Source organism: Colletotrichum destructivum, chromosome 7 (genome assembly GCF_034447905.1).
Source record: "Colletotrichum destructivum chromosome 7, complete sequence".
Taxonomy (NCBI): domain Eukaryota; kingdom Fungi; phylum Ascomycota; class Sordariomycetes; order Glomerellales; family Glomerellaceae; genus Colletotrichum; species Colletotrichum destructivum.
Window position 1 is genome coordinate 713,336 of NC_085902.1, and position 15,033 is coordinate 728,368.

Below are 15,033 nucleotides of genomic sequence, written 5' to 3' on the forward strand. Positions count from 1 at the left end.
AACGTTGAGTTCTTCGTTCTCTTGTTCCAGACCTCGACAAATGGAAATGATATTCTTACACCATTTGATACCGTCATCGGGACCAGAACGCCAGACATCCATCCGTCAACATGCCTATGTCATCCCCAGACCTGTTTGGTGGGGGTGGACGTTACGTTACAACCAACGCAGTCGAGGTGGGCGAACAGCAGGGATGCAACTTGGGTTCCATCGACATCTCCCAGCTCGGCTCGTCAAATCATTGCTTCTTGCGATTGGACGGGGTAAACACGAGCCTCCGCGGGGAGAAGACTGGGGCCCCGCTCGCTGGCATGGGCACATGATCCGGTAATCTCCTCCCTCGACAGAGAAAGAGGTAAAGGGGAACGGATTTGTCGATCGTCGAACGGGGAGTCGACCAGTCGGACAATTGTGACGGATGCCGGGGCGTTTTCTCGTATCAATAGTTCCCGAGCTTCTTGAATAGGCGACGACTCCAGAACGCATGGAACCATGCGGAAAGTAACGGTCGATGAGCGCAGATCAAATAGACTTCGAAGGGATTGGAACATGAGGGATGCCAGCATGTATTAAAGTATGGAGTGTTTCGCATTATGCTTCGTCGAGAATCCGACTCGTTGTTTGTGTAAGTCGAACGAGGATCCGTGAAAGCGGCACACCCACTTTCACAGAGTATAACATGATGCTGTGGACACCACTTCTTGCGCCTACCGTCACACTGGCCTTGGCTTCGTCGGTCAATGGCCAGAGCCACGACAACTCGGGCGTTGGGAAGGGGTTCATCAGCTACGAAGCCGGACGAACCAGCGGCCAAATAGACCGTGAATCCCAGACGCTGGCTTCCCTCAAGCCAAGTTCCGGCTTCGACTTCCTCCCCTCCGACTTCCTCTCGAACCTGACGATCAACGGCGCGCACCACCTAGGCGATGTCACATTCCGCTTCAGGGTCGACGGCGCGAGAAACTGGACCAACGTCGATTCCGCCAGCAACAGAAGTCCCGTCAAGGCTTTGGACGGCCTCGCCCCGGGTGTCATCGCCGGCGCGGACTTGGCTCCGACTCTGCCCGGCGGCCTGCCGTTGACGGTCACTCGCGAGTGGCTGTCCGAGGGCGACGGCCTCGCCCTCCGCGTGAACCTGACGAACAACGCCAACACGACCGTCGAACTAGGGTCGCTGGGCCTCCCCGTCGTCATCAACAACATCTTCAGCACACGCTCGGCCGAGGATATCCAGGCGAAGTGCTCCCTCGCGGACCCGTACATCGGCCTCGATGCCGGATACGTCCGCGTGTCCCCGGTAAAGGGCCTCGGTAACGCGCTCGTGATCTCTCCTCTCGGCGCGAGCAGCCCATTCGAGGCTTGGAGACTCCTCAGCGAACCTCAGGGAGATTTCTTCTACAAGTCGCAGACGTACGAAGGCAACTACGAGTGGGTGATTCACTCCCAGGCGTGGACCGAGAAGGAGTGGAAAGGCGTCAACCCCTGGAACCCCCCCACCTCGAAGACGCTGAAGCCGGGCGAGAGTTATTCTGTCGGGCTCAGATTCAGTATCGCGGAGAGCATTCAAACCATCGAGGACGCCGTGGTCAAGTCCGGCATTCCTCTCGCAGTGGGAATACCCGGATACGTTGTGCCTACCGATCTCACCGCGCGACTCTATCTGACGCATTCGACTCCGGTCAAGTCCATCGACGGCCACGGTTCCTTTACCGTCGTCCAAGACACCACCGCAAAGGGGACGCCCTACCTCCTGACCCCCACCACAGGCACCTGGGGAAGGGCCAAGATCTCCGTCACCTACGAGGACGGCAAGACCCAGGTTGTCCACTACTTCGTCACCAAGCCAGCGCCGGAGACGGTGTCCGACTTGGGCCATTTCCTGACCACCGCCGCTCACTACACGGACGAGACAGACCCCTTCGGACGAGCACCGTCCATCATGGGCTACGACCGGGAAGCCAACGCCATCGTCGAGCAGGACGAACGGGTGTGGATCGCGGGGCTCAGCGACGAGGGGGGCACCGGGGCTTACGTCGCCGCGGCCACGAAGCTCTTCATCCAGCCCGTCGAGAGGGAAGTCGCGGTCCTGGACGAGTTCATCCACGAGACCGTCCTCGGATCCATCCAGCCGCCCGGCTCCTTCGCGGTGCGAGCGAGCGTCTTCTACTACGAGCCCGGCGCGGTCAATTACACGTACAACGCGGACCTGGACTGGACGTCTTGGACCTCGTGGAACAAGGAGAGGGCCTACACCACCGCCCGCGCCTACAACTACGTCCATCCCGTGGTGGCGTACTGGTCCATGTACCGCGTGGCGCGGGACTACCCCCAAGTCGAGACCCGGGCCGAGTGGCGCTGGTATCTGAACCAGGCGTACAACACAGTCCAGCACTGCCTTGCCGACGGCGCCCCCGAGTGCGACTACGGCTTGACCGGCTTGATGGGCGAGACGGTGTTCGCCGAGCTTCTTGAGGATCTCAAGAGGGAGAACATGACGCAAGAGGCGGCCGCGTTTGAGGCTTCGATGCGCTTCCGCGCCGAGTTCTGGGAGACTCTCGCGGTGCCCTTCGGAAGTGAGATGGCTTGGGACAGCACGGGGCAGGAGGGCGTCTACTACTGGACCAAGTGAGCCAGCCACTTACCCCTCTCTCCCTAACATGCACATGATTTCTGTGAGTTCGCTAACATCAGACGCAGCTACTTCGGCCTCAACAACACGGCGACCAAGGCCATCAACAGCATCGCGGCGTACATGCCGACCGTGGCGCACTGGGGCTGGAACGGCAACGCCCGGCGGTACTGGGACTTCAACTACGGCGCCAAGTACGCGGACACGGAGCGCCAGATCCATCACTACGGCTCCGGCCTCAACTCGCTCCCGATGCTGCACCACTACGAGCGGAACCCGGCCGACATCGACGCTCTCCGCGTCGCCTTCGCCGGCAACACCGCGCCCCTGACCAACGTCGACGCCGAGGGGTTCCCCTCGGCCGCCTTCCACTCGTTCCCGGAGAACCTCGACTGGGACCCGTACACGGGCGACTACGGCCTCGGGTTCCTGGCCCTCGGTCTCGGCCAGGCGGTGTACATCGTCGACCACGAGCGGTACGGGGACGTCGTCTTTGGCGGCAACGTTGTCGTCGGCCCGGACGATGCCACCACCGCTGCCGCCGCAGTCGTTGTCGAGCCGCGTGATGCCGTCCGGCGTCGGGTGTTCGTCGCGGGCTTGGGTCTGAAAGTCTCGCTCAGCGCCGGAGCGATCCAGACTGTCACGTATGACCGTGCGGGACAGACGTTGAAGCTCGTTTTAAGCCCCGCCGCTTCAGAGGCGGCGTTGCGGGCCAACTCGGCCGTCGTCTGGCTTACCCAGACAACGTCAGCAGGGACCAAGTTCACAGTCCCAGGGGCTGCTTTGTCCAGGGGCGGGTACGTGGTAGACCTGTCAACCGGACAAGCAGAGGTTGTAATCTCCAAGTTGCAGTAGCTCGAGCTGCCGCGAAACACAATTCATTTCGACGCCACAAATGAGCTACGACGCGGAGAAGGGGGTTGAGGCCAGTGTCAAAGGGTTCATAGGGATCGTTCAAGTATTTAAAAGTGTCCGTGGCACATATTCGAAGTTACATGAGTCAAATAACTGATCCACTTAGAACCACTGTCGCAGACCAATACGCTGAAGTCCTCATCCCTAGAATCATGACAGCTTTGAACCCTTGATAAGGAAGCAAGTCACAGCTCCCCCATGCCATTTACAGCACCTCGAACGCTAAGCAAGCTTGACGAGCATCGTCTTAGGACGCGCCACCGAGAACGCGCGGTAGCTGATTTTTCCCGCCCCCAATCTACGCGAGAGCCCATCCGACGTCATCAAGAGCAACACGTCGTAGACGTCGAGCACGGCGATCCCACCGAAGCGTTGCTCGTCCCAGTGCGGATCGCCGTCCTCGTTCTGGGGGCGCGTCGACGGCTCCGTCGTTTCCTGGAGCATGCCGGCGAGGGCTTCGTCGGGGTCACGACGCCACTCCTCGCTGAAGACGAATTCCTGGATCCCGCGCGGGTCCGCGTCCCAATACTGGTCCCATCCCGCCGGCGGCGGCACGACGCGTGGCAGGCTCCCGCGCGAGATGGCGGCGAGGTGGTACTCACGGCCGTCGTCGTCGGGTGGAACGCACCGTCCGCTGTTGAGGGTGAGGAAGCCGGCGCGGTATCCTTGGTGGTAGACGATGCGCTGCCACGGGCGGCGGTAGTTGGACGAGCGTGACTCGTCGTTTAGGCCGAGTTGCAGGAATCCATCCTCAACTTTCATCTTGAAAGAGGCTTTCTCCATGTCGCAGGAGGTGATCGGGACGACGTGTGCATAAAAAAGAAGCACGCCGTTCATGTCGGGGAGGTCGTTGATCTTGTGGCCTGGAAGGTCGACTGGGTAGGTAAATTGGACCCCCGGGTATGCATCGTGGGAGTAGATGTGGCGGTTGAACTCTTCGTTGCGGCTCACAACCCAACCGTCTTTGCCCGAGGTGTCCATGTGATGCAGGGTATAGACATCAAGCTCCCTCAAGAGCAACCTGGCCTTGGCGACTTTCTGCGCGTAATCTTCTACCTCTTCCTCCGTTGGGTCTTCCATGGCTTTGTACCGATCAATAAACCACTGCGGGGTCTCCTCGACAAGCCAACGTATAACAGGCGCAGGGTCCCAGAGCAGAGAGTTCTTCCACCCTCGTCCGCGATAGAACACCTGGCCCTGCCACGCAGCCCACGACCAACTCGGGAAGACAGGAGCGTCGTTCTGTAGTCGAAGCTGAAGAGGCTCTCTAGCCTGCCAAAGCAATGCCTGTTCAAATGCGAACGAGGGCAGTCCGAACCAGAACTTGGTGTTGATGCCCCGCCGGACGATATGCTCCACGCCAGCGAAGGCATTCACAGCGTCAGACTCCCAACTCAGCTTGCGCTTGGTGTAGTCATCTACTGCGCGGCGGTACAGGTCCCAGGGTGTCCTCAGTTCGCCGGTATCACCGAGGGAGTCCATGAAATCGCGGGGCGGGTCCACGGCAATGTCGAATACAGGAGCTATCTCTCTTCGCTCCTTCAGACCCATCTTCATAAAGGCTTCAATGTCAATATCCTCGGTGATCATAATGACCGCGTCCTCGTCCCGTGAAGACGAGAATCCCTTGTTGGCGAATTGACTCAGTGACGGATGAGACCACAGCGAGGCGATCAGATCTGACTGGGACTGGTCCTCGATGGTCGCATGTTGGAATGCCGGGTCGGGAACAGGAACAGTCTCCTCAAGCATGACGGCACTGTGGACGCACTTGAAGACCATCTGTGAGTCGGTAAAGTAGACACACCGCGCTGAGAGCGCCCGCTCCTGGAACGTCCACGCTCGTGAGCTCCACGCTGATCGTTCAATGTCGGGGACAGGTTGACGTGGATCGTGAAGGCCTATAGCCAGCGTGAGGCCTTGGACGTTGGCCACATCCTGCGCGATAGAGCGAGGGGCGGCGCCCATGCCGGGTAGACCCTCGTGAGGGTCGGCGTTGGCAGAAGCGACAATGGTCAACGTAGCTCCGCCGTAGATGGGACCCATTTTCGAAATGATCTTGGCCTTGTCTACGGGGTCGTCCTGAAGGATGCATAGGGCGTCCACCCACAGGTAGCGCAAGCCAGCTTCCTTGGTGACCTTGATCGCGTCCTTGATCGTCTGGGGTAAGTCGACTATCTGCAGGCCGTTGGGTGCATCTAGGCTGTCTCGTGTGGCGGTGGTGTACTGTGTCTGGCTGCCCTTTCCCCAGACGTAAGACAGACAGGCGTACCGGCACGGCGTTTCCACCTCGCGGACGCGGAACTCGTCCGTGTCAATAACCCGTAACGAAGGCAAGTCGAGGTCAGGGCTCTCTTCAGAGGACTGATGAGTACCCTCGCAGATCTGAAACCATTGCCTCAGTCGGTCCATGTCAGCTTGATGCTGATGCACGAATGTTCCGGCCAGGGGCTGCTGCGGCTTTTCTTCCACGCTTTGCACCACAAACCTCACAACGGTCCTCCCCTCTCCCTGGAGCAAAATCTCCAGTTTGAGAGCATACTCGGGCCCCTCGTCTATGACATTGATGTAGAATTGGCCGTCCCTGATGCTGTCCTCATCCATTTGAGAAAGGCTTCCGTCCTCGATGATTTTCCGCCGCAGCAGTCCGCAGAAAGCGCAGGTGTTGCCATCATCTTGCATGATCTTCCACAAACCGTGAATTTTGATCTGAGTAGGCATCGAAGGCACGTTGTTGCCCGGGATTCCGCGCTGGGTAAACAAGACGCCGAAGTTGAGGTGCCGGCACATGTGGCAGAGATAGTCAGGGTCGTTCTCAGGGAGAATTTCCGGGTCGGTGATAAACCACTCGTCATCCAGCGGTGCGTCGGACCTGAGGGGCTCCCAGCGTTTCACAAAGGAATGGTGCTTGTACTGCTCAAACCTGGTGCGTTGTTCGACAGTAGCCTTGGCGACGATGCGGTGGTCTTCAGGTTCAGTGTCGCTCTTGAGGCGGATGGCGAGCCGCTCAAGGTCTCTGTCAGAGGGCATATCAACGTCTTGTTTCTTCTCGTCCCGGCGGGCCTCTCTGTCGGCGAGGAGTTTGGCACCTCGCCGCTGGAAGAGATCGCCCAAGTCATCGTGTGTTGCAGGGGCAGTGTCTGGTGGCTGGTTCGAGGTGCTGTCTGGAGAAGATACGGCGTCTGACATGGTGACCACCGGTGATTTACCGCTGTTATAACTTTGTGCTACAAAAGTGAGTGAGGAAGTGCAATTCTAAGCAGGCCATGTTTCTGTAGTGTTGTAAAGTAAGTGACTGGGAGTTTGAGGTATATGGATACTCTTGAGATACCCATCCCAAGGCGTGTCAGCGTCAGCATTAGGCAGCGGCATTCAAGTTTGACAATCGATAACGATGTGTAAGTTGTGCATTCTTTATGAAATATCACGTGTGTGCATTATCTTGGGTGGGGGGTCCAGTACAAAAAGATGTGCATAGGATAGGTACTCTAGCCAACACTGCAGCTTCCTCAAGAGTTCATGCAGCAATACGGCAATGCAGCAATGCAGCAGTACAATAATGCTGTCTAGGTACTTAGTAGGTAGTTATATTCTGGCTGGTGCATTTATCGGATTTGCTTCAAGAAGCAGCACCGCTACGGGGTTCGAACCAGGAACTGGGAACTCACAAATGAGATGGAGCCAAGATCAAGGCGTTCAGATGAACATGAGAGCCTATCTGGAGTGACAGAGACCCTGTTCAAGACTCTCTCACATACTTCCCCAGGTTACCCCACACACACTTACACCCACCGTCTTCCATTCCCATTGTGTTACCCCGCACTCTTCTTTTCCTTGGCCTCCTCTTCTTCTCCATCTTTGCCGACATCCCCGACACGACGTACGACAAAACTCATGCCTACAGTACGAAATCCGCCCAGCGCGATGAGCTGCAAAGCGGGAGAAGCACAGCAAATCCTACCACCCATCTTTGACCCGAATTGACCGAGCCCCATGGCCCCCGCCATCTGCCGAGAGACACTATTTCACTGCGTCCCACTAACAAATGCTTCCAGCAAGACCCTCCTAACAGTAGAAATGACGATGCCTCCAAGTCAAGGGGCTTTGCGGGGACCTCTGCTTAGGCTAATCTTTTGAGTTCCGTCAATCAATCGAGCCCCGGCCTCTTGGGTCCTGGCCGAGCTGTTCGGCTTAGCGCATCGCGACGCTTCAGCATTAAAGGAGATGCCTCCCCTTCCATAAGCGAAGGTCCTGCGATGCCCTCGACCAAGGCCTTGCTTCTCAAATCCAGGCATCAACATCCAACATGGTCTCCTCCAAGTCGCTCCTCGTGAGCTTCAGTCTTGTCGCTGGCACCCTAGCACAATCCTGCTGGCGCAACGCAACCTGCACACACCCGACAGAAGCCTCCTTCCCCGGGCCCTGGGACGCGAACAACTTCGCACCCGACTCCCGCACCGCGCGGCCCAAATCCGTCCTCTCCCTCTCCACCGGCGAACCCCTCACCACGTTTACGTCCTCCTCCTCCTCATCCTCTGCAGTTCAAGTACTAAAGGGTAATGGCTCGGCGCTGGTGTTCGACTTTGGCGTCCTTGTCGGCGGCGTCACAACGGTGAACTACACTCTCACCGGCGCTGGACCCGCAACTCTCGGCCTCGCCTGGACTGAAGCGAAGAACTGGATCGGCGAGTACTCGGACAACTCCAACGGCAACTACCGCGGCCCCGGCCAGGCCCTCATCTCGGACGACGGCGCGCTCTTCCACGACGTGACCGCCCCGGGCCAAGGGTCCTACACCGTCCCGCTGGCCCGCCTACGCGGCGGCTTCCGATACCTCACCCTGTATCTCGTGACCACCCCCAGCAACTCCACAACCAAGGCGGAGGGTGCGACGCTCTCCATCGACGACGTCTCGCTCGAAATCGTGTTCCAGCCGACCTGGTCCAACCTTCGCGCCTACCAGGGCTACTTCCACTCCTCCGACGACCTCCTCAACAAGATCTGGTACAGCGGTGCCTACACCCTCCAGACCAACGCCGCGCCTCCCGAGACGGGCCGCGTGCTGACCGAGGACATCTGGGACGGCGGCTGGTCCAACGACGCCTGGCTCGGCGTCGGCTCGTCCCTCCTCCTCGACGGCGCCAAGCGCGACCGCTGGATCTGGCCCGGCGACATGGGCGTCGCCGTGCCCTCGGCCTTTGTCAGCACCGGCGACCTCGAGTCCGCCCGCAACGCCATCCAGACGATGTTCGACTTCCAGCGGCCCTCAGGCATCTTCCCCCGCGCCGGGCCGCCCTACCTCGACGCCACCAGCGACACCTACCACATGTGGACCATGATCGGCGCCTACAATTACGTCCTTTTCTCGGGCGACTTGGCCTGGCTCGCGAGCAACTGGGCCACCTACCTCCGCGCCATGGATTACATCTACGCCAAGGTCCTGCCGGCCACGGGCATCCTCAACGCCACGGCCACGGGCGACTGGGCGCGCTACATCAACTCGATGAACGGCAGCGCTCCCAATATGCTCCTCTATCGCACCCTCACGACGGGCGCCTTCCTCGCCGACCTCGCCCCCGTCGGCAACGGCTCCAACTCATCGACGACGGCGAACCTCACCGAGGCCTGGCTCTCGCGCGCCGAGACCCTCAAGGAGGCCATCATGACGCACCTCTGGGACCCCGCCAAGGGCGCCTTCATCGACGGCTACAAGAACCGCACGCTCTACCCGCAGGACAGCAACAGCTACGCCGTCGCCTTCGGCGTTGTCGACCCCTCGGGCGCCGAGGCGGCGTCCATCTCGCGCGTTCTGACGGAGAACTGGACGCCCATCGGCCCCTCGTCGCCCGAGCTGCCGGGCAACGTGTCGCCCTTCATCTCGAGCATCGAGCTCGAGGCGCACTTCGTCGCGGGCCGCCCCGACCGCGCGGTCCAGCTGATGCGCGACAGCTGGGGGTGGTATCTGCAGCACCCCAACGGCACGGGTTCGACGGTTATTGAGGGGTACCTCGCCGACGGCACCTTTGGGTACCGCAGCACGCGCGGGTACACGAACGACCCGAGCTACGTGAGTCACGCGCATGGGTGGAGCAGCGGGCCGACGAGCACGCTGACCGAGTACCTCGTCGGTTTGCGCGTGACAAGGCCGGCCGGCGCCGCGTGGAGCCTGAGGCCCGCGTTCGGCGAGGTGCCGGAGGCCCAGGCCGGCTTCACGACGGCGCTGGGGCAGTTTAGCGCCCGGTGGAGGGTCGAGGGCGCCGTCGCCACGGTGGAGTGGGACGTGCCCGAGGGCACGAGGGGGTGGGTGGAGCTCGGAGGCGAGGAGGGAAGTTGGGTGGATGGCGGGAAGGGGACGGCGAGCGTCCGGGTGAAGGGGTCGTGTGGTTCACGGTCCAAGAGACGGGAAAGGCTCGACTCGAGCGAGTGAGCGAGGCGATGATGACGAGGGCCGCACTCGTGGGGTTGATGGTGAAGCGCTAGACTCCGACTACTGTCGGGGGAGGGGTGGGAAGCTGGATACGAGATGCCTCGTAACACGAGGCCCCGAGCGATCCGATTGCTCCAGTACCTACATCTAGCTGATGGGCGTTGAACATGCTCTACGAGCTTAGTCGGGGCGGACTTCCCGGGGAGCCAAAAAAATCACCACAGACTCGCCCCCCTTACGGATCCCCGAAGTCGATTCACTCTGGGACTCCGGGACGTCGTTTTCCCCCCTCCCCCGTCCGGGTGCCCGAAACCCCTATGCTCGACTAGCCAGCAAGTCAAAACAGCAGTCCCGTCATGAGTCCCTGGGCGGCGTCTGTGTGGCACGTCACGAAGTTCGGCCGATGTGGGCGTCCGCCGTCGGGCTGTCTGAGCGGGCTGTGCTGGATGGACATCTGGGCCGCATGTCGGAGACAAGGAGACGTCTGTCTGGAAGGGAACGATTTCGGCAGGGTTGGTGTTGGGTATGGGGAAACCGGGCCATGGCAAAACGCTGCGGTCGCCTCATGTGTGGATCTAAGCCATCTGAATAGTTGACAAGTTTCGCTGGCACAAATGTGCCAGACGCGTTGTGAAAATCAACCCGCGCGACTCAACGTTGGTACATGGCTCCTCCCCCCCCTCCCAAGTCGGAAACGGGATAGGCGCCGTTGTTAGTCCCAACTTTGACGTGCGCCAAAGTCAAAGCCAAAATGGGCGCCAGGTAGGCAGGCGGCCCCTGTTTCGATGTTTATTTTTTTTATTCTTCTTTTTCTTTTCCATCAGCCTTGAACCCCAGCCGGAGTCGCCGTCGGAAGGGTGGTCCCCCCCCCAAAGGACTAACTCAAGCCCGGGCCGGCAATGGGTCAGGGCCGATAGTTTTGACGGGCGTGAACGACAAGCGAGTATAATGCAGAAGAAGAAGAAAAAAATGCAGGACAGGTTTCCTGGGTATTCTTCCAGTAAATAAGAGATAGGCTGATGGGTGTAGATAGATATGCTAATGATGCCGTATGCCCGTTTACAGCCGCTTTCCGTGAAGCGGCTGGATGCTCGTCAGTCGGTAGTGTGTGTAAATACGACGCAGCCGCTTGAAGCTGATATCAACAAAATAATGCTCTCTGTCTCTCTCTCTCTCTCGCTCGCTCATTCTGGGTCATTCTCGGGCATAGCTCCCAATTCCAGAGAATCTTTTCGAGACGACCTCATCCCCCGTTTCCAAATACTCGTTACCATGGGCGCAACAAATAGCTCTACCGTGTCAGGGGCCAAGACCAGCGCTTGCTCAAGGCCGCATCGCCCTCATCATGCTATGCCAAAATGAAAGGCGGGGAAAATAAAGAGAATTACCGCCGTTTCCCCCATCTCCAAAACGCCAAGAACACCAAGCCTGATTGATGTATTCCCAAATTGAATCAGTCGCCCCCGCAAACCAATAATAATAAAAAAGACCTAGCTCCTCCGAGCAAAACTCCCTCCTCTTGTTCTCATAGTCATCAGCTCGTCGACACCTGGGCCGTCTCGGGGTCCCCGGGCGGGGCCGAGGCGGCGGCCCTCGCGGCCCTGCGGTCCCTCCTCTCGGCTTCGCGGATCCTCCTCCTTCGCTGGCGGCGGCGCTGGCCCTCTGGCCCGCCCTCCTTGCAGGCGTCGATGCAGTGCATGATCATGTAGAGGAAGTGCATGACGGCGGCGATGAGCTGCAGCCACATGTACCAGGGGGCCCAGGTGTTCTTCTCGACGCGCAGGGGGTCGTCACGCCAGGCGCGGTACTCGCGGTTGGGGCTGCCGTTGCGCCAGCCGTTGAGGATGATGAAGTAGAAGAAGGCGACGAGGCCGAGGACGAAGAGGACGAAGTCGGCGACGACGATGGCGCCGGTGCGCATGCGCGGGATCTGGCCGGTCGTGTTGGCGAGTGTCACCATCTCGGCCATGGAGAAGATGATGCCGGAGATGGACTGTTGGGGGGGGGGGGGGGGGGGGGTAATTCGGTTAGTCCGTGTATTAAGGAGGAGAGACAACAAGAGGGGTAAAGGGCTCACAGTGACATATCCGAGGGGAAAGTGGAAGCCGTATCTCGAAAGGATGATGAGGGCGGCGAGAGCGCACACCTCGAAGACGACGAGGGCCAGGCGCAGGCAGAATTGGAGGATGCCGTAGAAGGCGGGGATGCGCGGGCGCGCCATGCTGGCACGGCGGGGAGTCGCCTCGGTCGCTAGGTGTGGTTGGTGATGCTACGGTGAAATCATCCGCCAGCGGAGAGTTGCCGTGGTGTTGTTGTTTTGACCGGTACGTGTAACGGTGTTAATGGGAGTAGCCAGTCGGAAAGTTCGGTCGGGATTATCGGGGTAGACACGGGTGGTTGAGGCGTTTGCGACGTCGGACGGCGCCAGGCAGGGTTCGTCTCCGGTCGACTGTATTCTTTTTTTCCGTATTATCCTCTATTTTCCTTCTTCTTGTTTTCTTATTCCCTGGAGGATTGTGGATCTCCGGCAACGGTCACTCAAGACGGCCGGGTTTCGGCGGAAGATGGCGATGGCGAGGAAGAAGCGGAAGACGAACAGCGCTGGGCGACGTTGGGCGGAAGAGAGTGAAGAGAAGAAAAGAGAGGAAGACGAGGAGGAGGTGAAGGAAGAGGCTGGGGAACAGTGCAGGGTGCAGGGTGCAGGTCGTCGAAATGGAGGGCCAAGGGATCTCTCTCGCTCCTCTCTCGCTTGATTCCTCCCCGACCGGACCAACCAGTGACCACCGGACGGGAATCCCTGCTTCTACACTGCACTGCACTGCACTGCTGCAGTACTTGGACCAAAGAAGCAAGTGGGTGTGGGTAGGCGAGTGAGGCTTTGCCGTTTTTCTCTGCAGAACAATGGAGATGGGAGAAAAGAAAAAGCAAAAAAAGGCTAATGATCTATACGGTAGGTAGGCAGGTAGGTAGGTATGTAGACACGAATGGCGGGTTGAGGAATGAAAGCCCGGCAAGATGGACAATGCAATGGGGGGGGTCGGGGAAGGGGACTTTCTCGCGGGGAGATAGAGGGGGAACATAAGAGAGTAAGTAAAATTCGTGGTCAAGACTAATGAAGATGGAAAATGGGGTTGCCAAGAATGTACGGGCAAGGTGCATCTCTAGGCAAAGTACATCTTGGAGGGGGGGGGCGTGGAAGGGAGAGGGAGCATGCATCAATCCATTGGCGACGGAGGCGTGGGAGGGCACGGGAGGGAGATGCATTGAGCATTGTACAGGAGCAACTGATGGTTGGGACTCCTCTGTACAAAGTACAGATACGCTACACGTGTGAGTAAGGTAAGGTTAGTCGCTGACGGGGTGGTGAAGAATGGCGGACACTAAAGCTGTCTCGGTCCCTCTCCCATCGTTCTATCTCTCTCTCCCTGGTTTGTCTCTTGGATGCTGCCATGGTTGCTCATGCGAGCCCGGTACAGATCCATGCGGTGCCCATGCCGTGTTGAATTCCTCTCCGTAGGCCGTATCCTGCGTCCATGTTCTGCGGCGTCCTGTTCGCCAGGTAGGCTGTGCGGCGCGGCGCTGCATGAGGCGGGAAAAGGCAAACCATGGAGGATCCAAGGAGGGGGACGGCTAATATGCATGCGACGGCGTGGTCGGGGCAGGCCCTTGAAGTTGAGTGAACAAAAAAAAAACAAGACTGGGCGACTGACTTGAGCTGAGTAACTTGCAACTGGACGAGTAATGAACGAGGGGAGGGGGCGAGTCAAAACAGTTTCGAGGTTCCGACTTGAATCTCAGCAAGGCAGGCAATTGGCACCGTTTTGGATTTGCATCTCATGTCATCAAGTCATGTCACTGTCACTCGACTGTCCGACCGCTCAAACGGCCTGGAACACCATCCTCCTCCGGTCTCCGTCGGTCTTCCCTGCCCGAGCTCACCGGGTGATGCCGGCCGCCTCCGTTCCGCTCGAGCCTCGGGTGCTCTCTCACTCGTAGGGAAGTTTACAATTCTGGTCCAAAATGAAAAGATCCCCAAGCAGCCCAGTTGCACTATCGGCATGCACTTCTGTAAGTCTCTCCCGGTCAACGGAGATAGACGGTCTCCAGGGCGTGGGAGTTGTCGTTTGTTCGGCATTTGGTTACGTCATCCTTTCCGCCGTCCCGACCAGAGAGAATCTGGGGTGTGAAGATGGTGATGGTTGTGCTTGGTCTTCTGAGGTTCTATTGACTGGCTGCCTGCCTGTCTCACTAGACAATCCTAGCCGACGTAATAGTCGATACAGCCCCTGCGGCATCGGTCACTCGCTCAGGTAGATATCTGTACAGCAACATCGTACGTTCTGGCGGTGACTTTTTAAAGAGAGTAGGCACCTAGCAAAGGGGACGAAACGCCTCGAGAAACAAGACCCGTTCCCTCACCTTGTATCAACGACACATCTTATAGTTCTCTATTAAGACAAATGAGAAATACGAAGAATTCGAAACAATTACCCACATGAAGGGCATACACGACGTCGAAGGCAGGGCCATTCCATAAATAAACCAGCAGAAGCACCCGGCGGCCCCATCGTCCCGTCCAAGTTTCCAGTGCTTTTCCCCGTCTCCACGTCGCCACCACGACCAACTTCGCAGCGTTACGCAACCCCGGGGCCATGCCCCCCGCTCTTCTTCCCTTCGGTAAATGACCGCCGCATCGTCACATCAGATAGGGACTCGATGCGGCTCGGCACACGGCACACGTCTTCGCTTCCCCCTCCCGTGTCCCACTTCTCGGGGGGCCTTGCGAGTTCCCACCTGTGAGGCTTGACGCTGAGGGAGAACATCAAGCAAATACCAAGCCGGTTTGGACGGCATCCGCGCGGCACTTGGCCCGCGTCAATCCCCACGGCCTCAACGGCCCCCGACACGACACAAATGCTTGAATCCCCCCCCCTGGCTGTTCAATGACGGTGGCCTCCCCTGTTGCGCGGCCGATGCCTCTGACGTCGTCTTCCCCGGTCTTTGGCTCCTTATTCTGTGGTCCGGGCTGATATTGGACCATGTCTTGGGATGGGCGGATGGG

At 58.9% G+C, this 15,033-nt stretch overlaps 4 protein-coding genes across 4 annotated transcripts; 2 read left to right on the forward strand and 2 right to left on the reverse strand.

Moving 5' to 3' along the window:
• The first annotated feature begins 149 nt into the window (after window positions 1-149).
• Window positions 150-6,896, forward strand: CDEST_10763 (uncharacterized protein). The gene is made up of 3 exons (XM_062926919.1): window positions 150-2,625; window positions 2,698-3,599; window positions 3,651-6,896. Exons 1-2 carry the CDS (start codon window positions 557-559, stop codon window positions 3,482-3,484), a joined length of 2,856 nt encoding a protein of 951 aa, XP_062782970.1. The 5' UTR covers window positions 150-556; the 3' UTR covers window positions 3,485-3,599; window positions 3,651-6,896.
• CDEST_10764 (Putative heterokaryon incompatibility) lies at window positions 3,751-6,878 on the reverse strand. The gene has a single exon (XM_062926920.1). The coding sequence runs from the start codon at window positions 6,731-6,733 to the stop codon at window positions 3,767-3,769; it is 2,967 nt and encodes a 988-aa protein (XP_062782971.1). The 5' UTR covers window positions 6,734-6,878; the 3' UTR covers window positions 3,751-3,766.
• Window positions 6,897-7,277: 381 nt separating the features above from the next.
• Window positions 7,278-11,497, forward strand: CDEST_10765 (Putative six-hairpin glycosidase superfamily, alpha-L-rhamnosidase, six-hairpin glycosidase). Its single transcript, XM_062926921.1, has one exon. The coding sequence runs from the start codon at window positions 7,851-7,853 to the stop codon at window positions 9,969-9,971; it is 2,121 nt and encodes a 706-aa protein (XP_062782972.1). The 5' UTR covers window positions 7,278-7,850; the 3' UTR covers window positions 9,972-11,497.
• Window positions 10,571-13,125, reverse strand: CDEST_10766 (uncharacterized protein). Its single transcript, XM_062926922.1, has 2 exons — window positions 12,049-13,125; window positions 10,571-11,964 (listed from the first exon to the last, which is right to left on the reverse strand). Exons 1-2 carry the CDS (start codon window positions 12,190-12,192, stop codon window positions 11,506-11,508), a joined length of 603 nt encoding a protein of 200 aa, XP_062782973.1. The 5' UTR covers window positions 12,193-13,125; the 3' UTR covers window positions 10,571-11,505.
• Between the last annotated feature and the right edge of the window lie 1,908 nt (window positions 13,126-15,033).

Excerpts from the sequence above, each read along its gene's own strand:
- CDEST_10763 (XM_062926919.1), top strand. The coding sequence starts at position 557 with ATGCCAGCATGTATTAAAGTATGGAGTGTTTCGCATTATGCTTCGTCG. Across the intron at positions 2,626-2,697 it reads GGCGTCTACTACTGGACCAA|CTACTTCGGCCTCAACAACA; the intron begins GTGAGCCAGCCA and ends CATCAGACGCAG.
- CDEST_10766 (XM_062926922.1), bottom strand. The coding sequence starts at position 12,192 with ATGGCGCGCCCGCGCATCCCCGCCTTCTACGGCATCCTCCAATTCTGC. Across the intron at positions 11,965-12,048 it reads TTCCCCTCGGATATGTCACT|TCCATCTCCGGCATCATCTT; the intron begins GTGAGCCCTTTA and ends CCCCCCCAACAG.
- CDEST_10764 (XM_062926920.1), bottom strand. The coding sequence starts at position 6,733 with ATGTCAGACGCCGTATCTTCTCCAGACAGCACCTCGAACCAGCCACCA.
- CDEST_10765 (XM_062926921.1), top strand. The coding sequence starts at position 7,851 with ATGGTCTCCTCCAAGTCGCTCCTCGTGAGCTTCAGTCTTGTCGCTGGC.